At 41.6% G+C, this 23,363-nt stretch overlaps 1 protein-coding gene across 1 annotated transcript; it reads left to right on the top strand.

Annotated features, from left to right (window-relative positions):
* Positions 1 to 3,442: 3,442 nt before the first annotated feature.
* LOC107374253 (galactose-specific lectin nattectin-like) lies at positions 3,443 to 6,558 on the top strand. Its single transcript, XM_054737328.1, has 7 exons — positions 3,443 to 3,499; positions 3,619 to 3,666; positions 5,357 to 5,381; positions 5,516 to 5,619; positions 5,775 to 5,909; positions 6,094 to 6,205; positions 6,413 to 6,558. Exons 2-7 carry the CDS (start codon positions 3,619 to 3,621, stop codon positions 6,502 to 6,504), a joined length of 516 nt encoding a protein of 171 aa, XP_054593303.1. The 5' UTR covers positions 3,443 to 3,499; the 3' UTR covers positions 6,505 to 6,558.
* The last annotated feature ends 16,805 nt before the right edge of the window (positions 6,559 to 23,363 follow it).

Below are 23,363 nucleotides of genomic sequence, written 5' to 3'. Positions count from 1 at the left end.
TTCTGACTTTCCCTTGTCCTCCTAGATACCCTAGGATATTCCTGCTCCCTTCAAGCGGCGCTTTTATTTTCCAGTTAAAATTAATTATTATTTAACTTACGTTGGTTTTCCGCCTCTTGATTCTGCATGTCGTGGGTCAAGAAATTACCCCAAGCCGTGACATATGTTTCTGGAGTCTGCTACTGTGGAGGTGTGTATATGAAGCAAATGAAGCTAATATGTTAGGCAGTGTTAGTTTATTAGTTACCTGCATTAATGGGTGGCACAGGAGTTAAGTGCTCACCCCGTAATCGGAAGGTTACAGGTTCGAGCCCCGCTCAGTCTGTCGTTGTGTCCTTGGGCAAGACACTTAACCCATGTTGCCTGCTGGTGGTGGTCGGAGGGACCGGTGGCGCCAGTGCTCGCAGCCTCGCCTCTGTCAGTGCGCCAAAGGGCAGCTGTGGCTACAATGTAGCTCATCCCCACCAGTGTGTGAATGTGTGTGTGAATGGGTGAATGACTGATTGTGTTGTAAAGCGCCTTGGGGCGTTCCAGGACTCTAGAAGGTGCTATATCAAATACAGGCCATTTACCATTTTTACCATTTAATGACAGGAGAGGGCGTGCAAACATCACAGATGCGGTTGAGTTGAAATTCACTATTGTGGAACGGGTCAAAAACGCAACATTCACTTTTAAGTTTCTTTGGTATGTTCTAACTGTGTTGCTTTTCTAACTGAATTGTTGGTTCTTTTTTAAAACACAGAAAAGGATTCTTTTTTACCTTGCTGCTGACAGTTTCGTTTGCAGCTGCGAACTACCTCAAAGCTGATGCTGATGGTGGTGTCACTTCCTACTCCATTTATCCGCGAGCAGCAGAGGACGTTGTCACCCTCTGCTGCCCACTCCCCCCTCTCCGATGATGCAGTCCCATGCGCGATCGAATGTGTAAACTCCATCGTCTCTGTTCATAGTCCCACATCCATGTCTCCTTATCTCTATGGCTTCCTTTATCCATCCTTTGTGTGGAAAGGTGGAGAAACGAGGGCCCGGGCGGGATTCGATCCCCAGACTCCCGGGTGAGAGTCATACGCTCTAACCAGTCAGCCAAAGGGACATCCCCTTGGCCAAGTAGCCAGGGCGCATGATCAATCGGGACATTGTGACAGGACGCTCACACTGTCACAGTTGTATTTCTGTTGTTCGGTGCTTATGATCCTTGTGTTGTTCGCAGCCGCATACGAAACTGTCAGCAGCAAGGTAACAAAGAAACCTTTTCCGTGTTTTAATAAAGAACCAATAACGCATTCACTTTAAGTTATCACATATTTTGTGCACAAATACCTTTGCATGTTCATCGTATATAAATAGAACTATTGAACACTGAACACATATTTTTAAGTATTTGTAAAACCAGGATAAAGGAGAAAAACACATTTTATTTCTGGAATTAATTATATGTAATCAGAACATTTGTCAAAATATCCTTGTCATTTTCATGCTTCATCCATAATTTATGCACTGAATGTTCCTTTCACTCAGGTGTTTACTTCATGGAGATGACCAAAACAAATGCTTTTGTCTTTTAATTATAAAAAAAAAACAGCACAGTAGAAACCTGCTGAACGGACAGAGACAACAAACTAAAGTGACATATTTTAAATAACAACTAGGAGATATGGTTTCCACTTTGGTCATTGCTCTGAACACTTTGATCTTTGACTCCTAGAAGGAAAACATCAGATTACTGGAAACAAAAGAGAGGTCGTCACACCTAATGTTATAGGACCTAAGATAAGTAATGCTATCTGCAAGACAGAAAAAAAGAGTTTTAAATTATGAAGTCAAAGTAAAACTAACCATGTGCTGGAAGAATAATCCACAATTTATTTTGGATCAACCTAACCTGACTTTTTCAACAGCTTTGGTTCCATAGACCAGAGTTTTTCCACCTATTTTAAGCCATGAAAACTTTTTTACATTTGAAAGAATCCAACAATAAACAAACCACAAAAAAAATACTTCATTAAATTGCACTTGTTAGTTAAATAATGATAATATGGTTTTCCAATTAATTTGCATTAACTTAGTGTGAAACCTGGGCCATTTTTTATCTTTCTTTTTACACCAAATACTGCAGCAATTTCCTAGTGTTGTGATTGTCACACATATGGCAATAAAACCCTTCTGATTTTAAGATGATCTCAAAGCTGATATCCTGGTAGGAATTAAAGCTGTCATGGTTAAAGAGCTCAGCTTACTCGTTTGTTGTGGCAAACAGGAGTAATGTTAAAATTTTTAACTGACAGAATGGAGAAGTCGTTTGCAGAAGTCAACCAGAAGCTGTCCAAATGTAGGTCAGCAACATTTAGCTTAAACCACAACCTATTCTCAGTTCAGTTGGTTCTTCTTGATCTTGTAAAGACATGTCCTTCACAACAATACTGTAGATGCTGAGCTTTAAGGGTCTCTAATCCATTCAACGGATTCTGTAAAGACTGAAGGAAAATCAAAAGAAAGTTTTTAATCCAGAGATTTTAAATGTTTACCTTTTGTCTCACAGAGCAGAGCTGGACTGGTGACATCTTTCCATGTCATGGTGATCGGGAACGTGTCACAGTTGGCCCATTCCACATGCTGTTGCCAGAGCTTCACAGTTTATTAGTGCTAGTCAGCTAGTTTTCATTGCAATCTTGCATTAGTGTGTTTGGTTCATTTTGATGTATCTGATGCATTCTGATATGTCTGCCAGGTATGTCAGCATGTCACAACAATCATCACTTGCAAGAAACTTTGTGAAATTGGTCCTCTCATTTGTTTCGAAGGCTCGCTGATTCACCTTTGTGTTTTTTCTCCTAAAACCTGTCTGCTTTTCTGTGCTCTAATGCAAGCAAATAAAACAGTCCATGTGTTTATTTGACTCTGTCAGATGTTTCGTTTGGAGACGGTGTTAAGCTTACTTCGGAGCATTGCACGGTTGGAGATCTTTTTGCCACATACCAGACCAGATGGAGTTGGTGTTACCACATCCCTGGTGAAACGTAGCTTTGGCCGTACTGACTCAAGCTCACGAAAAAAATTCAAATCTGTGGATTTATATCACAGCTCTTCAGTTCATGTTGTAAAAAAGTGATTTTTTTTTCATGACAGAAAATTTTAACTGGCTGAACTAAACATTTTCTCAGAAAACCCCAGCAGGCTTTTCTCTCCAACATGGTCCATCAGCACCAACGTGCTGGGTTGGAGACACCAAGAGTCAGATGGTGAAGTCAGATATGTTAAACAGCTTCAGATGTGGTCGCTGCTCCTGACCCACCCTGACCAGTCCCAGTACTAACTGGCACTTTTTAGGTTATGGTCGGGTGTGTTTGCCCCACGGTGTTAGTCTTTATCTAATCAGCTGTCATCAGTGACTGACAGGTCCACCAGGTGGAGCAAAGGTATATAAACTCTGTATTTAGTTCAGGAAGGCATCCTTCATCCAGCGATTGCTGCTGCTGCTTGGATTCATCACAACAAGGTAAAACCTGACTTTTATCTGCTGTTATTGGCAGTGATAGATTTCCATGCCAGATGTTTTATAATAGTATGTTAGTGTGGATTTCCTTCCTGAACACTAAAATAACACATTTCACTCAGATGGCGTCAGGTCTTCTCTTCCTGTTGCTCCTTGGGATCGGAGGAAATGTAAGTTTGCAGAAGTTATTTTTTAATTAAATAAATCAACATTACTGTGACTTTTGTTGGATTTATTTTCTCATTATGACCTGATGAGAAACACACATTAAACCAATGAAATGTGTATAAAATAAACCAAAATATAACTAATAATTGAATGCACAGAGACAATCTTCCTCACGAGTCAAGGTCTTTATTAACTTTGATTAGCTTGTACAAAAGCTGGATGCAACATTATCTTTGACAGAAACAGGTGTGTTTGGTAGTTTCATCAGAGAGGATGGGACAGACAGGTGAGTGTGTGTGAATGGCTGGAGGGTAGGCTTGAAACACCAGCAGACAAAGGGTCAAGTAAGAGAATAAGTAGACAAGAGAGGAGCCAGTTGAGGTGGCTCGGGCATCTAGTCAGGATGCCTCCCGGGTGAGAATTTCTGGGTACGTCCAAGTGGGAGGAGACCCAAGGGAAGACCCACACACTGGAGAAACAGTCTCTTGGCTGGCCAGGGAACACCTTGGGATTCCCCTGGAGAAGCTGGCCCAACTACAGTGGTGTGAAAAACTATTTGCCCCCTTCCTGATTTCCTTATTCCTTATTCTGTTGCATGTTTGCCACACAAAATGTTTCTGATCATCAAACACATTTAACCATTAGTCAAAGATAACACAAGTAAACACAAAATGCAGTTTTGAAATGATGGTTTTTATTATTTAGGGAGAGAACTAAATCCAGACCTACATTGCCCTGTGTGAAAAAGTAATTGCCCCCTGAACCTTAACTGGTTGGGCCTCCCTTAGCAGCAATAACTGCAATCAAGCGTTTGCGATAACTTCCCCTGATGTTCTTCTTGCTTAACAGTGGTTTGCGTCCTGGAAATCTGCCATGCTGTCCATTTTTGCCCAGTCTCTTACTTATGGTGGAGTCGTGAACTTTGACCTTAACTGAGGCAAGTGAGGCCTGCAGTTCTTTAGAAGTTGTCCTGGGGTCTTTTGTGACCTCTCGGATGAGTTGTCTCTGAGCTCTTGGGGTAAATTTGGTCGGCCGCCCACTCCTGGGAAGGTTCACCACTGTTCCATGTTGTTGCCATTTGTGGATCATGGCTCTCACTGTGGTTCGCTGGAGTCCCAAAGCTTTAGAAATGGCTTTATAACCTTTACCAGACTGATTGATCTCAATTACTTTTGTTCTCTTTTGTTCTTGAATTTCTTTGGATCTTGGCATGATGTCTAGCTTTTGAGGTGCTTTTGGTCTACTTCTCTGTGTCAGACAGCTCATATTTAAGTAATTTCTTGATTGAAACAGGTGTGACAGTAATCAGGCTTGGGGGTGGCTACAGACGTTGAACTCAGGTGTGAAACACCACAGTTGGGGGGGGGGGGGGGGGGGCAATTACGTTTTCACACAGGGCAATGTAGGTTTGGATTTTGTTCGCTCCCTAAATAATAAAAACCATCATTTTAAAACTGCATTTTGTGTTTACTTGCATTATCTTTGACTAACGGTTAAATGTGTTTGATGATCAGAAACATTTTGTGTAACAAACATGCAAAAGAATAAGAAATCAGGAGGGGGGCAAATAGTTTTTCACACCACTGTAGCTGAGGAGAGGGAAGTGTGGGCCTCTTCTTAGGCTGCTGTCCCAACAACCTCAGGTATAAGCTGCTGAAAAAGTTTTTAATCTTTGTACTTTTACCTCCACAGATATATTGTGAAGCGGCACCACCATGTAAGTAAGGGAATACGTAGTTCTTTCTCTTATGTTCTAGCAGCAGCTTTTGAGATTAATGCATCATGAATAACTTTCTATTGGGCGTCCATGAAATTGGTGACACTAACAGTCTTTCCTTCCTGTTTGTGTAGTTTGTCCTCCATTCTTCTGCCGATTTTGTCCTTTTGGCTGGACTCAGTATGGTGGCCACTGTTACCAGTTCCAGAACCAACAACTGGAATGGGCCGATGCTGAGGTACAGCTGACAGAACAGTTGTATTAGTGTGATGCTCTGATGTAGATTTTTTAGTTTACAGCTTAACTTTCTTTTTATTTAGAATTCAGAAAATTAAAATGGAGGTTCCCATCAGAACTATCTAGCTCAGCCAGGTGTCTTATTTCATCTTTCAGACGTTCTGCAAAAGACATGGTGGACACCTGACCTCCATCCAAGACACAGATCAGTACAACTTCATCAGGGAGCTGATCTTCAAAGGAGCAGGAACAAACCAAAAGTCTTGGGTTGGAGGCACCAATGCAGGCAGGGTGAGTTTAGTCAAGTGTATTATATTGATCACAGGTACTGATGGTTAAGAATTTGCTGCTGGTTTTTGTAAAAAGATTTATCTGAGTTAATATTGAACACATCTGAGTGAGCTGCTGCTCCACAAACATTTATCTACACATAAAAACTAAGAAGTAAACTTGACTCTGAATCACTTTCTTACAGGTTCATATGTGGAGGTGGACCGATGGAACACCGTTTACTTTTGACTCCTGGGGTCCAGGTGAACCCAACAACCAAGGTGGAAACGAGCACTGCATGGACATGAACCTGTTTGGTACGAGATGACCTGTTTATTAGACTGCTGGTTAGGATTAGTTTAGATCAGCTGTTAATATCAGAGCTAAAAACAGGAAATAAACGCTATTTGTAGCAGATGAAGTCACATGATCCCACATTGGTAACAGTTTGTTTTGTTGTTTCTACTTTCATCAAGAAACAAAGATCAGATTTCTGACTTGATTGTCTCTTTTTTCTTTCTAAGGACAAGATTATGTCAACGATGAAGACTGCTCCCAACAGAACTCCTTTGTCTGTATTAGACCATTGAGACACATCTTTCCACCACAAGACTGATTTAAGATTAATTACAATGAAAACACAAATAAATCGATGTTCTCATCAGTCTGACATTTGTTCCTTCTGATTATTGGTTTGATGTTTCTAAATCTATATTAAAAGTGAGTCTTAAACATTCAAGCCTGCCAGAATTAGATTTGTAGAAGTCACACGTGGAGCATGGATGCTAAATTCAAGATAATATTTAGATGCTAACTCAGCACTTCTAGCCCCTCGTGATATTACAGTTTTTCTCAATTGTTTATTCATTTTTCTGGTACTTGAGGAAAAAATGACTACAACATGTAACCAACTCACCAACCCCCTTAACCAATTCTGCTAAACTACATGCACAATTCCTGTTTTGCTCTCAAATTGCAAATCTAAAACACACTTTTTTCAAAACACTACACACAATTCTCTGCTGTTGGCACAATTTTCATGCAGAAAATATCTTGTTTTCACAAGGAACACACTGCTATTCAAATATGCACACTGACTCATCACAAGGGCAAACACCCATCACACAGTTTTACAATCAGCAATCAGAGCTTTAGCATATAAGGGCAACAGGTGAGCTCTTCTGTTTTGCAGCAACGGATGCCGACATTGGAAACAGAGGGAGAGCCAGAGGAGTGAGAGTAAGTGGAGGAGGACAGAGAGGATGAGAACAAGGAAGACCAAGGACCGTAATCTCTGATGAGATTTGAGCCACTTTGGTTGATCATGTGGTCAATCATGGTCTGAGGCTGGGCAACAAGTACAGCCAAATTTGAGCAGGTACACTGTAGCATCCATCATCCAGACTTTCCGAAATGAGAATAGGTAAAAAATCTTCTTTCCCTAGAAAACTGCAGTATTGCATATCAATACAATCAGTATTCAATGAGTACAGTAGTAGTATTGCCTGTGAACTGTTTTGTTGGACAGTAAAAATACTGTAAAGTATGTTTCCAGTATTTAGGAAATGTATACCTACTTTGTATTCACAGTATTTTACTATTTGTTTGGCAGAACTGAAAGATTACCAAAATGAGGAGGTCGGAAACGTCTTCTGTCTCCTGAACAGGAAACTGAAATCATGAACATGGTCCTAGAAAACAATGTCATAACATTATGGCAAATACAAATAAAAATAATTGAAAACAACGACATGTTTCAAAATATTGATAGGGTCAGCTTATCAATAGTGGACAATGTCTTGTGCAGACATCATCTCAGGATCAAGCAGGTCTACAGGGTGCGATTTGAACGCAACTCAGAAAGAGTCAAAGAATTGCGATATACTGTAAGTATGTGCAAGTGAGTCCCACTATTGATGCATACACTCAACACTGTGTACAGTAAAGTATACATATTTAAATATTGTAACCATGATGATTGTGCTTCACAATAGTGACCACTCCATGTATTTGTGTGTTCAGAGTGTAAAAACAATATTCTGAAATATTTTACAACACATGTATGTATATACTGTCAGTAGTAAGTGTAACACTGAACCAAAAAGTCTTAAGTCATTATGATGAATGGAGAAGAAGTGTTTTGTGAGCTACCTTTTCAACATATGTTAATGTAAAGTTTCGTTCTGTACAAAGTTTAATTACAACAATCCGATAAGACAGAGCCTAGATTTCTGTTCTGAACATGTTTTAAAAGGAGACATGTGTCGCACCAAAAAGCGACACCTGCTCAGGCCCGGTAGGCACACCCACAATGCTGCGGCTGCTGTGGTTCCCAGTATTTTCTTCACTGTGGGAAACGGGTAATAATGGCTCTTTGATGAATAAAGGTTGCCGACCCCTCAGTTCGAGTAACTACCTGGCATGATCATTTGCACCGATTTGAAGAAGTTTATTGATGTAGCACTTTTCACAGACACAAGTCACAATGTGTTTCACAGACAAAAACAAACAGTAAATAAACAACAAACAGTAAATAAAACAGCATTAAACTAGTGGTGGGGACGAATTATGGGAAGGACAGCTAAAAACAAGAGCTAGAAGACCGAAGGTGAATTGTAACCAAGGGGCCATTTTAGCTCAGAAGGAGTGGCTAAAATTGCAGTTACACCCTCATCCGCTGCCAATTTTACAACAAAAATAAACATGTTTACAGCCTGGTTCAAAAAAACATTTTAGGTTTAATATATCTAGTTTGCACTCCTGACGACTCTGAGGGGGATGTACTTTTTGTGGGGGGGTGTATTACAGTTTTTCCTCAATTGTTTACACACATTTTCTGAAAGCATGCCCCATATTTTCAGAACTCTACACACAAATCCAGAAAATACACACACAATGGGCAAAACCCCTCACTTAACCTGCAAAATTAAACTTCACATTCAAAACAATGTACTTTCTCCTCAAAATGTGATTTTGTTGTCAAATGACACACAAACCATCATATGAATAGACATTTATAAGAACCAGCAGAACACTCATGTGCTCAATGTTAAACACTATGATGAATGGAAAACACTTCTTCTCCATTCATCATAAGGACTAAAGCCTTTTTGGTTCAGTGTTACACCCACTACAGACAGTAAATACATGCATGTGTTGTTATTTCAGAATATTGTTTTTACACTCTGAACACACAAATACATGGTAGAAATTATTTTATTTTTCCCACAAAACATTGTACACAATGTTCATCCCATTCCCAACCAACACAAAGTTGCACACATAAACTACATCCAACAGAAATTTACTGTATAGTTCCAGTAAAACAATAAAACTATGCTGCATCCTCTCTTCTGTTGCGGTCTGGCCACAGCACCTCATCCACATCACAAGCAATGTTGTCCCTGGCCAAGCAGCGGGGGAAATATCTCCTAGCATGGCGATTCCAGCCATGAAAAGAATCAGCTTCTATATCTCCACATGCGTCCTTCATAGCTTGGAGAAGAGGTATACCGGTTTGTGGCTGTCGGTCATACACCTTCCGTCTCCATGCAGAAAACAATTCCTCAATGGGATTGAGGAATGGAGAATATGGAGAGAGATAAACAACTAAAAAGCGTGGGTGGCCAGTGAACCAGTTATGAACCACAGCAGCCCGGTGGAAACTTACATTGTCCTGAATGACAACGTACCTGGGCTGTTCTGGACCATCTACCTGGTCTGGTGGAATGAGTGTGTTATGTAGGGTGTCCAGGAATGTGATCAGATGGGCGGAGTTGTAGGGGCCAAGGGTAGCATGGTGATGGATGATGCCATGGTAGCCAAGCGCTGCACACATTGTGAAGTTCCCTCCGCGCTGGCCAGGGACTTCAACAATGGCACGCTGGTCAATGATATTCCTTCCCCTCTTTCGTCTTTTTGTGAGATTGAATCCAACCTCATCAATGAAGATGAACTGGTGCTCCACTGCAGCTGTCTCAAGCTCAAGGACTCTCTGAAACACATATGACAATATCAGAAATAAACATGGAGTGGTCACTAGTGTGAAGCACAGTCATTATGATTACAATATTGAAATATGTATAATTTACTGTACACAGTGTTGGGTGTATGCATCAATTGCGGGACTCACTTGCACATAGTTATATCACAATTCTTTGACTCTTTCGGAGTTTCCTTCAAATTGCACCCTGTTGAGCTGTGGCTCGGATCTCATCAGAGATTACGGTCCTTGGTCTTCCTCTTCCTCACCCTCCCCGTCCTCCTCCTCTTACTCTCACTCCTCTGGCTCTGCCTCTGTTTCCAAAGTTGGCATCCATTGCTCCAACACAGAAGAGCTCACCTGTTACCCTTTTATGTTAAAGTTCTGTTTGCTGATTGTAAAACTGTGTGACAGGTGTTTGCCCTTGTGATGAGTCAGTGTGCACATTTGAATAGCTGTGTGTTCCTTGTGAGAACAAGATAGTTCCTGTATGAAAATTGTGCCAACAGCAGATAATTGTGTGTAGTGTTTTGAGGAAAGTGTGTTTTAGATTTGAAATTTGAGTGCAAAACAGGAATTGTGCTTGTAGTTTAGCAAAATTGGTTAAGGGGGTTGGTTACTTGGTTACATGTTGTGGTAATTGTGTCTCAAGTACCAGAAAATGTGTGTAAACAATTGGGAAAAACTGTATTGTTTAGGTGGAAGTAAAATAAAAGCTTGCCAAAAATGCTCAGCTTAAAGAGGTCACTCCAGACGGCCATTCCGAAGCGCTCTCTAGAAGTGGAAGCTGAATGATGAAAGCTGTAATGCAACTCCGACTGCTGAATGAGTGATTCTGTTTTAATATTCTCATATTATGATTTACTTGGCCAATCGGAGCATGCCATGTTAAGGGATATTACCAAGAAAACCTCAGACATCACGCCTTCTTGAGATACCGGATGTTCTGATCTGGGGTTAAGAAATATCTATGCGTCATGAGTTTAACTTCACTTTAATTTGACCTTGTGTCTGGTGCAGGTGACAATTGCCTTGTCATATCAAACATTACTGATTACCATTTAATTTCAATAATTAAAGCACAGATTAATGAACCATTATTATTATTATTATCCATATAACATTTGTTAATTTAATTGAATGAAAACGTTCACTTTATTGAGATAGTGGGCACTCCTGTGGTGTTATCAGAGAAGGCTTTGTTTGGGAACACAGGCTGACAATGTGTGCCCCTGAAATGTCAACAAGGTTGCAGTATCCTTCTGGCTTGTAGGGAGATGGAGTGTAAAATCCACTTTAGAGGATAGAATTAGGTCCGCAAATGACCAGTTGCATTTAGGTCAATATGTAGGTGAAAATTGGCCATTTCTGGACATTACATATCCCCCCTTTTCAAGGGCATGGGGTCCTGGCAGAAACCACGGGCCGTTGAATAACCCCATAGGCCCTAGGACTCAGACGAGGGAGGAAAGGTTAGTTCCCAGGCAAAGCATCAGGAGTGAGGAAAGGCAAACCCCCACACCGGAGAATAGTCAACGGCAATCCCAAACTTGAAGTGATAATTCCAAACAGTCAATGATAACGTTACGTAGCGTAACCCGTAGGCAGTAAGCAGACGAGCAGGGACCGGACCAGGCCCCAGGCAAGATTTTATTTAAGTTAATTTCAATAACATGATATCAAATTAGTCATTTGGACTCCCAGAAATTATATCAGTGAGATTGGACATCCTACAGGAAGTGACATCATTGTGTCAGAAGTGTGGGGACAACAAGGTCATTTAATATGCTTTAGCACAGACAAAGGAGTTCTGTTGGGAGCAGTCTTCGTCATTGACATAATCTTGTCCTTAAAAGAAAAAAACAAAGTCAGTAATCTGATATTTTCTTCTTGATAAATGTAGAAACAACAAAACAAACAGTTTTTTGGGATCATGTGACTTCATCAGCTACAAATAGTGTTCATTTCTTGTTTTTAGCTCAGAACTCAACAGCTGATCTAAACTAATCCTAACCAACACAGCAGGGGTCTAAAAAACAGGTCATCTTGTACCATTATGGTTGATGTCCATGCAGTGCTCGTTTCCACTTTGGTTGTTGGGTTCACCTGAACCCCAGGAGTCAAAGGTAAACGGTGTTCCATCGGTCCACCGCCACATATGATCCTGAAACAAAAAGTGATTCAGAGTCAAGTTTACTTCTTAGTTTTTATGTGTAGATAAATGTTTGTGGAGCAGCAGCTCACTCAGATGTGTTCAATATTAACTCAGATAAATCATTTTACAAAAACCAGCAGCAAGTTCTTAACCATCAGTACCTGTGATCAATTTAACACACTTGACTAAACTCACCCTGACTGCATTGGTGCCTCCAACCCAAGACACTTGGTTTGATCCTGCTCCTTTGAAGATAAGGTCCCTGATGAATTTGTACTGATCTGTGTTTTGGATGGAGGTCAGATGTCCACCGTATTTATTGCAGAACATCTGAGAGGAAAAAAGACACAACATCATCACATCAGCATCTCTGCAGTCTGAGAATCAACAGCTGATCCAGATGTCCAATAATCATCTCTGAAGCCTAGATGGTCCCAGCTAAGGTAGGGAGCTCTGCTCAAACCTTCATCTGAAATCCCTGGATTCTAAACTAGAAGAAAATTAAAGCTTTAAACCTAAAAAAGTCATGTCCTATGTCCCTTGTCTCCCCAGTCCCTTCCATGTCCTCTCTCCTGCTGTGCTTGCTTGTCCCTGGCCCTAAAGTATAATATTGTGTTTATAATATAATAATATTCAGTACATTCCACTTCCTGCAGCACCAGTCGAGTCATTTTAATTCTCTTTCTCATTTGTTTTGTTCAGCCTCCTTTTGTATGCATGACCTTTGACCCATGCGTTTATCTCAAACCCCCGTGTTAGTTATTTTAGTTCTCATCAGTTCTCATGTTTAGTTCATCCCTCAGCTTAGCCTCATATCCTTGTATTTGTGCCCTTGCTCCGTACTCTTAACTGTTACTGTGTTCATTGTGTTCAGTTTAGTTTATTTTTATATATTTAATTGTTTGCTTCTACTTGGTTATTTTTATCAGTGCGTACTTAGACTTTAAAAGTACTTAGACTTTTATTTATCTGGTGTTTATGCTTAGTTTGATCTTTATCTTGTTATCTTAATCTTTTTAGGTTTTACCGGTGGTTCCTCTGTGGGGGCCAACTGCCCTGTACCCAGCCAGTTTTTTTTTTTACCTTAGCTGTGTGTGTGTGTGTGTGTGTGTGTGTGTGTGTGTGTGTGTGTGTGTGTGTGTGTGTGTGTGTGTGTGTGTGTGTGTGTGTGTGTGTGTGTGTGTGTGTGTGTGTGTGTGTGATGGGATTGAGGGTGGGAGGAGGGATATATAGAAGTGGTCTTGGATGTTGATCTTTGGGTAGGGGTGGGAAATTGACTGTGTGGTTGTTTTTAATCTTGTACCACGGTTTGCTTTGCACTCTTATGAAAAGTGCTTCATAAATAAAATTTGATTTGATTTGTTATCTCACCTGCCCCATTGTCTTTGTATTCACTCTCTTGTCTTGTTAGATCCTAATGTTATCCCTACAGTTTCTCTTTAAGATGACTCTTGTTTACCTTACCTGGCTCCCTCCTGGATCTCTCTCCTCTCGTCTGCATTAGGGTTATTACCTCAACAAGTGATGACAAAATCTGCATCAAAGCATCACACTAATAGAACAATAATATCAGTTGTACCTCGGCACTGGCCCAGTCCAGCTCCATGTTTTCAAACTTGTAACAGTGATTATCATACTCGGTCCAGCCAATAAAACAGTTGCTACAGGATCCTAGAATACAAACTACACAAACAGGAAGGAATGATTGGATTTACTCAGACTGTTCAAGTCAACACAAGGGGACTTCTGATGGTCACAGGTGATGCTGAGAAGAGGAAATGTGATACAAATGTAGATGAAGAAATTTTAAATAGCTATTTTACAAATCTGGTAGCTTCATTTTGGGTTTCTACATCTGGAATCCTGATACCGTAAATCCTCTAATACAGGCCGGTATTCAATTAAAGGCCGGGTCTCCAATTTTGGCCGGTGTCTGAGTCAGCGGAGGTAAATAATGGCCGGTCTCTTATTGTGGCCGGATGGAATGTGGTATCAAGCAAGTATGAGCATCCCAGCGGCAGGATTATAGTCCCCAAATCAACCAGCAGGAGGCAATAGAGGTTCACGCAGACCTTTATTAGGCTTTTTCTTCAACGCTTTGTAACGCTACAGACACGATCCTCTATCACGCTCCTACCACACAGAGTCACGGTGTCAGTTAACCATGCTAATTCAACCCGCTCCACAGAACACACATCACCTTCCCTGTGGCTTACATAACACTCACACAACACGCAAATCAGCACATAGGAACTAGCAGAACGATAGGAAACACATATAACACAATACCCAGAATGCACCTGGCTTACAACCCCAGCCAGGTCATTACACTATCAAGTTCAAAGAGAACGTGCTGATTATGCTGCAGAACACTCTGGAGAGCAGCAGTAGGGGGTGTATGAACTACAGTAATCCCTCGTTTATCGCGGTAGATGTGTTCCAGACCTGGCCGCCATAGGTGAAAATCCGCGAAGTAGGGACTCCCAGCATGCCCTTCGCGGGGATTCCCTCCACGTCGCACCTACGTCACAAACCGCGGCTATAAACGGAAGTCGCCTTTCCAGCTCACCACTCAGTCATCGTTTCTTCAGATTCATGATCAGAGTTTCCAACCTACCGATCAATCCAACGAACTATCAGCTCATAGTAAGTTATCTTACTTACTTCTGGAAAGCCCGGCATTTCCGTGTCACTTTGTTGACGCTCGAACGCTCGGGGGTTTCCTAGATCAGCCGGCGTTTCACCGACGCTATCACTTCCGCGTCTGTGAAACCACGCTCCCTATTGAATTATCGTATGATCACATTCTCTTTTTGGGGGTAAAACTCAAGAAAAAATTTTTTTAACTTGTTTTTTTTTAGTTTTATTACAAAAAGTGCATTTTATGATGAAATTGATGAAAAAAAAAACAAGAATTTCTTGATATTTCGCATGGGGGGGGGGGGGGGGGGGGCAACGCGCTGTGCCAGACCGTAGGTACTGACACGCGATCGTTCATGTCGGTTCATTTCCTTTAATGTTTTCTGTCTTTTATTTGCGCCTGATGCGTTTCGCTGCATGCTGTGGAGCGGGGCGCTGCGCGCATCACCTTATCCTCCGACGCACTGATCACTGATACGGCCGCCAAACAGCAAGCGCTCCGCTGTTTTAGCGGTCGGTAGATCTTTTAGAACTGCAGTTCAAAGGTAACTCATGAGTTGAATATATATGTACCCAGGTAGCAGTTTTTCTTTAGGATTGAGAGGAGATGTAGGAAGATAATAAACAGGCAGGACAGAAAAATAGTCAGATAAAAACAAGTTAGTTTTTGTACCTGCTGTTGCAACAAACAGACACCATTGAAGGTAATCAGAAGTGAGGAACAGAAAATGAAATAATTATTTTAATGTTTAGAGCAGCAGGAACTCCAAGAGGCTGCAGGCGCATCAGTGAGTTTGCGCCGCTGCGCAGGGGGAGGGGGGAGGTGCTGAAGCAGGGGGAGGGGGGAGAGGGCTGAAGCAGGGGGAGGGGGGAGAGGGCTGAAGCAGAAACTACCGTTGTTAAAAGAAATGTGTTTAACTTTGAAAATGTGGGCACACTTTTAATTGTCAAAAACTCCAACGAACCATTAGTTCATTTTGCTCAAATAGAAATAGAGGTCTGCCTCTAATACTGGCCCTCCTTCCAATAAAGGCCTGGAGCTTGATGAGCTTGAGTCAAATACAGGCCCGGGCCTGTATTAGAGGATTTACGGTAAATCTCAACTTTATAAGAATCTCCTGGTTATAAGAATCAGCGTTACTTTAGTCACTTTAACTGACAACATTTTGTAGTTTCATTGTTGAACAAACAGTGACTTGATGAGGATTTATTCATATGAAAACCTGCTGCTGTAAAATAAATGATGAATGAGTTGCTCTTGTATAGCGCCACTGATGGAGAGGAGCTACTTTGTAGCCACAACTATATTGATGGAGGCCAGGCTGCCATAAACAGGCACCACCAGTTCCTCCAAGCAAGGAGGATGAAGTGTGTCGCTCAAGGACACAACAGCATAAGTCCCCAAGGGGAGCTGTGATCAAATAAGAAAATCCCTTACTTCGAATCGCTTCAGAAAACATCTGTGGATGTAAAACAAAAAACCAGAGACTGAAACAAAATGTATCCAGTAAAAAAAAAAAAACATTTCTATGTAAACTGGGCTGACTGGTGGAACTGGGAACTAATTTTATTTGAAATCTGAACTGTTGGCATGAAATCAGATCAGAGACCTTAAGTCAATAAGAGTATTGTTTCTGAGCAAAACTGCTCAGAAGCATTACATCAAATTATATTTCTGCTTTGGTTTGGTTTAAACGCACTTCATTGGTTTAATGTGTGTTTCTCATCAGGTCATAATGGGAAAACAAATCCAGCAAAAGTCACAGTAATGTTGATTTATTTAACTAAACAAGAACTTCTGTAAACTTACATTTCCTCCGATCCCGAGGAGCAACAGGAAGAGAAGACCTGACGCCATCTGGGTGAAATGTATGCTTTTAGTGTTCAGGAAGGAAATCCACACTAATGTACTATTATAAAACATCTGACATGGATATCCATCACTACCAATAACAGCAGATAAATAGAAGTCAGGTTTTACCTTGTTGTGATGAATCCAAGCAGCAGCAGCAGTTGCTGGATGAAGGATGCCTTCCTGATCTAAACACAGAGTTTACATACCTTTGCTCTTCCTGGTGGACCTGTCAGTCACTGATGACAGCTGATTAGATAAAGACTAACACCGTGGGGCAAACACACCCAAGGCAAATACACCCAACACCCCACCCCACGAACCACTCAGTCAGTCACCTGAGTGGGTTTGGAGAAATTATCACCAATCAAACTGTTTACCATATCTGACTTCACCTTCTCTCTCTTTGTGTTTCCAACCCAGCTGGCTGATGCTGATGAACCATGTTGAAAGGAAAAGCCTGCTGGGTTTCTCTAAAAAAATGTTTAGTCCCACCATTCTGTCATTGACCAGAAGACTTTAGTACAATCAGTATTATTATCTATCTTTTACAGCATCTGGTGTCCAGCGTTGCTACATTATTGGATCCTGAAGGTTGGCACTCAGATGGATTTGGACCAGAAGTCATCTCCACAGCTGTTCACAGAGTTTTCAGTTTTACCTTTTTTTGGATATTCGGAATGCATCAGCATCCCATAATAGTTCAGTCATTGTCTACAGGGCACATTGGTATTCCATTCAACCAATTAACCTTTATTGTTTTACATCTTTTGTACATTCTTGCTGTGTTTGTCTTCTAAATCCATTTTTGGTTCTTTTTTAAACACAGATAAGGTTTTTCTTTACCTTGCTGATGGTTTCGTTTGCAGCTGCAAACATCTTCAGAGCTGACACTGATGGCAGCGTCACTTCCTACTCTGTTTATCCGTGGGCAGCAGAGGACGTTGTCGCCCTCTGCTGCCCCTTCTCCCCTCCGATGATGCAGTCCCATGCGCGATTAAATGTGTAAACCCCATCGTCTCTGTTCATGGTCCTGCATCCACGTCTCCTTATCTCTATAGCTTCCATTATCCATCATTTGTATTTCTGTTGTTCGGTGTTTATGATCCTTGTGTTGTCCCAGTCCATTACATGGTTTTCTCTTGTGCAGTGATCTGTTACAGCTGACTTCTTTATTGTGCTTTCTGCTTCTTGTTTTGCTGCTCTTGTGTGTCTTTGACTTGTTTCTTTAACATCCATCTTGTGTTAAACAGCACCTTGGGGTTCCCTTTGCTCTGGGTAATAATTCGAAGCAGGAGCAAAGCTTTTACGTATTACATAATCTTCTGGTTTAAATAACCCTTCGATCCGTAAGGTGGATTTCATATTTCCTATGGAATCCCACGCCTTATGGCTCATTAATTAAAATGTAATAATCTCATTTCATTACAGGATGGCGAGCCAGCCAGGAGAAGCGGTGGTTCCGATCAAACCCGTCTTGAGTTACTTCCGGCACACAACACTTTTATTGGCGTCTGGTCAGAGTGATAATAGAGTGAAAAATCATGGGGGTCTGAATAGTTTATGTACCCTCTGTAAGATGCACTAAAATGCTAAAATAATGACTAAAGCACTATTAGACACACATTCATATGGTTTATCAGCAAAACAAATAGACTTGCACCAAGGCACTTCACATTAAAATCAAATTCAGTAAAAACATAAAACCAACTATTGCAGGATGAAACTGTAGTATAAATTATGTAACAAAACTAACAATCAGTGGAAAAACCAGGTTGTAAATGTAGATCTTCAGCCTTGTTTTAAAATCCGCTACTGATGTAGAAGCCTTATGGATAGAGGGAGGTGAGTTGAGACTTGCTCTTTAACACGTTTGAGAGCAGTTTCCTACCCTTAACACATATGGCACATGTTGTAATGTTACAAACACTAACGACTTATTAAATCAGTTTAAAAGTGATGCTCTTTAGTTAACAACCTTTTTACCAGCCCAACACCAGCATTAATCTTTGTTTTCTTAACCTTTGTGCCTTTTTTCCTCATTTTCCACAGGTCGCAAAGCTCATCAAAATTTGTTGAATGATCTTTTTTTTTAAACAGCATATAATATTTAGAGATATGGCTTCAAGTTACAAGCTATGATGGTTATATTAGATAGCTGCACACTGGTACCCAGAGGTGGAAAGAGTACTAAAATTTCCTACTTAAGTACGAGTACCAGTACTTTGATAATGTTTTACTCAAGTACAAGTAAAAGTACTTGCCTGAATTTTTACTCAAGTAAAAGTAAAAAGTATCGTAAATAAAATGTACTCAAAGTAAAAGTTACTTAGTTACATTTTTGTCAGCGTAAAGATGGCTACATCAGTGAAAAACCACAACACCAGTTCACAACACGCTTGTGTGTGCACACGCACACACACAGACACACACACACAGTTTGATGGGAGGATTTCTATCCAATCAGTGAGAACAGGACGTGCACATTGATTGGACGAGGTTTTTCTACGATTGTACGTTTCAATTGTGATTCAATTTTTTCTTTATTTTGAAGAAAAAAGATGTTAATTTTTAGATGCCATCAAGTATGTGAGGTATCTCAATGTTCTCATGACAAAACTCTAACATGAGACTGTGCTCTAACCTGCCACATAACAAGCTAAATGAAAGTCAAACATTTCAGATGGACCGTATGACAGCTGTTAACGTTGGCCCTGCCCTACTTTACCTCTACATTACAGTTCCTTTATCCATGTCCATCCTAGAGCTCCTCTCTGACCTTCATGCTTATTTAGAGCAGCTGATGTTTAAAGTTAGCAGAGTTCATCCTTGGTAGTGGGTTCACTCACTCATTTAAAGATATCGGCCAGAGGCAAAATTTGTTTGAACAGCATGTGTAAATTTGTATTAAAACCTTAGATGAAAAAAGTTTTTGGATTTTGACGGCTGGAATTGTAAGAAAATCTGATGTTTGATACTGGTGCGGGAAAAACAGAAACTAACTTCCGGTCTAAGCCCTGGAAAGCTGGTGACGTTTCACGTGGAGCTCTGTTGTAACAGCTGTAGTAAACAACACCTGACTTCAGTGTTTCTGCGTTAGCGTTATAGCAGAGAACATTGTGTCATCAATCAGATGTAGCTTCCTCACGTTACAACTAGTTGGTCAGATTTGTTTTTTCTCTGGGATACGGCGACCAGAACGGATATTGGATTACCGGAGAAGTTCAACCGAACTCCGACCCCGCCAGCTGGATATCACTACCAGAGGTGCAGACATGTTTTAGACCATTTGACTCAGAAGACCTAGGACCCGATTTGGACATAGAGGAGGATTCTGTTCAACTTCAGAACCAAAACTGGTACAGTTTGTTTACTTTTCTTAAATATTTTATTTCTGTGCTCCACTGGGAGCTCTAAGCTGGTCTTAGCTCCATCATGTGTCCCAATATAGTTCAGTAATCTACAGTTTTACTGCTGTGTGTATTTATTGACATAACTCTAGAAAATAATGAACCTACAATTTACCAGAATAAATCTTCCTGATGCTGGAGTAAATCCTTAGCTCAACTCGTTGTTTGCACTAATCCAGGATGTCATGGAGGTTCTAATGTTGAAATATAGAGATCATCTTTTAGATTATATCTGTGTGTGTGTGTGTGTGTGTGTGTGTGTGTGTGTGTGTGTGTGTGTGTGTGTGTGTGTGTGTGTGTGTGTGTGTGTGTGTCTGTGTGTGTGTGTGTGTGTGTGTGTATGTGTGTGGGTGTGCATGTGTGTGTGTCGTAACTTTCCCAAAGGCCTTGTTTTTTCCTTACCAGAGCGAACACAGTTAGCAGTGTTGCTGCAGTCATGCTAACGAGACTCGTCTAGAGTCCAGAAGTAGCGGTGCAGTTGTAGATGGATTTATAGATGTAGGTTATTATTTTAGATCAGACCTGTTATTTAAAAATGTGTGTCGGACACAGACACATGGCTCAGACCTTTTGCTGCAGCTGTAAATGCAATTTTACGTAATATTTAGGAGCATGAAAGTAAACAAATAACAGTGATTCACAATACTATCATCAGCAGCTAGCTTGTTTTACGTGCTGGAGTGACGTATGCGAAACACAGTTCTTCACTGTCTGGAGGAGAGGATTTGGATTTTCTGTAATGATTTATGACAAAAGTCCTTAATAAAATAAAAAAGTGAACGCAGTACCTGTTTATATAGATAATAAAGTGTAGTTATTTTGCATTTCTACAATTTTAATGCCGAGCCAATACCTTTAACCCTTCACCACTGAAATCAGTTTGTTCATTCCAGTCCTCCTAAATAATCCTCCAATCATCCAACTGGAATCGTTAAGGGTCCCGTAACGTACATCCTGTCTGAATAGGCCTTGGGAGCCCAGGTGTTACTAGAACTAACGGTGTCTCCTCACCAGCGTGAGCCTCCAATCTGTGAAGGTTGGTCTCCAAACATGAACTTTAAATTCATGCATTTATCTCCTCTTGTAACACGTGTTTTAAAAGGCTTGCATCATGATATGTTACACCTCCCAGACCAAAGATAGGTCCAATATAAGATAAAATATTATCATAAACACTGCAGAGATGTCATTATTTATGAAATATAAGTTATTTTCCTGAGCCATTACTTCAGCCAAGAAATAAGATGCATGGCCTTGATGAAACCATGCTATCTCATGCAGTCCTATATGTGTAACACACACACACACAGCAGCATGTTAGAATCTTTTGAATGAAGGAAAGAATGCAGACAGATGCTGTGAAAACCCGAACCCGAACCCCCCCCCCAACCCCCCCCCCCCCCCCCCCCCCCCCGCCTAGCGAGGTCATCAACCTGCAGGGTTAATGTGCTCTGCCACAGGATCCCAGCCCCCCCTGCCTTCCTATTGTGATGTTGTGTTGTGTTATCTGTTGCTTATCTGTTGAGGTGTTTTTTTCGCAGAGCAAAGCTGCCCTCTTGGGGGGAGAGTAGCTGTGAAGTGCCTTTTTCTCCCCCTCCTCGCGAATCCATTTCTCATGTTATCCTTTTCTCTCTCTATTACGGTAGCGCAACTCGGTTGCGAATGACCACAGTCACCAATTCTTGTCATGTGTCTTGCCCAGTGTGTCTGATCTTTGAATTGTGTGTACTGAAACTCTAATTTCCCTTCCCTGGGAAAAATAAAGCTTTTCATTCATTTTTCATTTCATTTTTAACTACATTGAACTGCTTTTGTAATAATTTAACCTCTTATTCTGGAGTAAAATAAAGAAACAAGCTAAATCATCACATATCTGTGGCATCAAGAAGCATCTTCTGAGTTCAAACACAGGGATGGAGCACAATGTTTACAATTGAACCATATCAGGATGTTTTAACTCACAGAGGCCTGCAGGTCTTCTGTTTTATGAGCAAAGCGCCGAGCATCCGCTTGTTATGAGCGCTAAACGTTGTTTTGCTGCTTCCGTGCAGGGCGATAGGGAAACACATGTCAAACACGGAACCGAGTCCGGCTACTGAACCAAGCAGAATTCTGATGACGTAACACCGGTGCGCGAAGGTGCGGGTTCCAACCCACCGGAGAGGAGGGAGAGAGGACGTAAACAGCGAGTGGATCACAGGGACTGAACTGATGTTTTTGAGCAAAACTGCAGTAAAAATGGCTGTTCTCATTATCTTTTTTTTTTTTCCCCATGTCTTGTCTGGCTGGGAAGCAAACAGAATTAATGTCTGAATGCTGGTGACAAGCCTTACAGATTTACTCTCAGGTGGAGCATCAAAGCGTCTGCTTTTAATGTCATGCCTGATACTTAAAACGTTATTGTTATTGTTTTTGAATGCTTTGTAATTCCAACCAGACACGGAGTCAGAGGTGAAAGAGAAAGGAAAAGACAAAAGGTTGGGAGACAGGGGGGAAGGGGGTTCCACAAAAATATACAATAATGAACAAGAGTCTGCTTCTAGACCTGCAGAAAGAGAAAGAACAGAAAAAATGGGACACACAACAATACATCAGGAGCAAGCTATCACTGCATCAGCCTGATGATGAAATATAAAATCAACATTGTTTAACTGAACAATCACACGATAATAAATCATAGTGCATTTAGTGGCAACGACAGCCTTAAGACATGTGTTGAACGTGCCCAAGCCCATACTTTTGAGAGCACCATGTGAGCACCTGTGTGTGTACACGTGTTTGTTTATGTAAGGTTTCTCTATAAAAATGTCCAACAGAGAGTGTGAGGGACCACAGAGCTGCCCCTCAAAGATGTGTAGGAGACGGAGGGAGCTCCAAGTCTCAGAGATCCAGGCGCTGCCCCAGAACACAGGAACCCCAAGGAGACTGCAACCAGAAAGGCCCCCGCCCCCCTCGAGAGGCACAGAGGATCGCCCCGGGGGGCCACAACCAGCAGCCGGCAGAGTCCCGGGAGATATCAGCGGCAAGCCCACAGGCCCGCCCACAGCCTCCCACCCCCTTGCCGGCCGAGCCCAGGACCCAGCGACCCGGGACTCAGGGGCGACCACCCCCGCCGGGGACCCAGCAGAGCCCAGGGACCCAGACCCCACCAGGCAGCCACCGGGATTGATCAGGCAGACGCCAAAATCTTAAACCCCATGACCCGGGAGCCACGAACACTTAGGCAGACCAAGGCACCACACTCCACACCAGGTGTAGCAGGGGGAGGGGAGACGAAGATCTATATCAACAAAGGAAGTCCCAGGAGAAGAGAGGAGTCAAAGGCCCCACCTGACATATACAGTCATACACAAACACAGTAACACACTCCCTCCCTCATGCTCACACATGCACATACAACCAAAGACTTACAAAAATGCACGCCGGACACCCACTC

This window comes from Nothobranchius furzeri, chromosome 5 (assembly GCF_043380555.1).
Source record: "Nothobranchius furzeri strain GRZ-AD chromosome 5, NfurGRZ-RIMD1, whole genome shotgun sequence".
Taxonomy (NCBI): Eukaryota; Metazoa; Chordata; class Actinopteri; order Cyprinodontiformes; family Nothobranchiidae; genus Nothobranchius; species Nothobranchius furzeri.
Note: the sequence above shows the minus strand (reverse complement) of the source record. Positions and strands in the feature narration are given on the sequence as shown.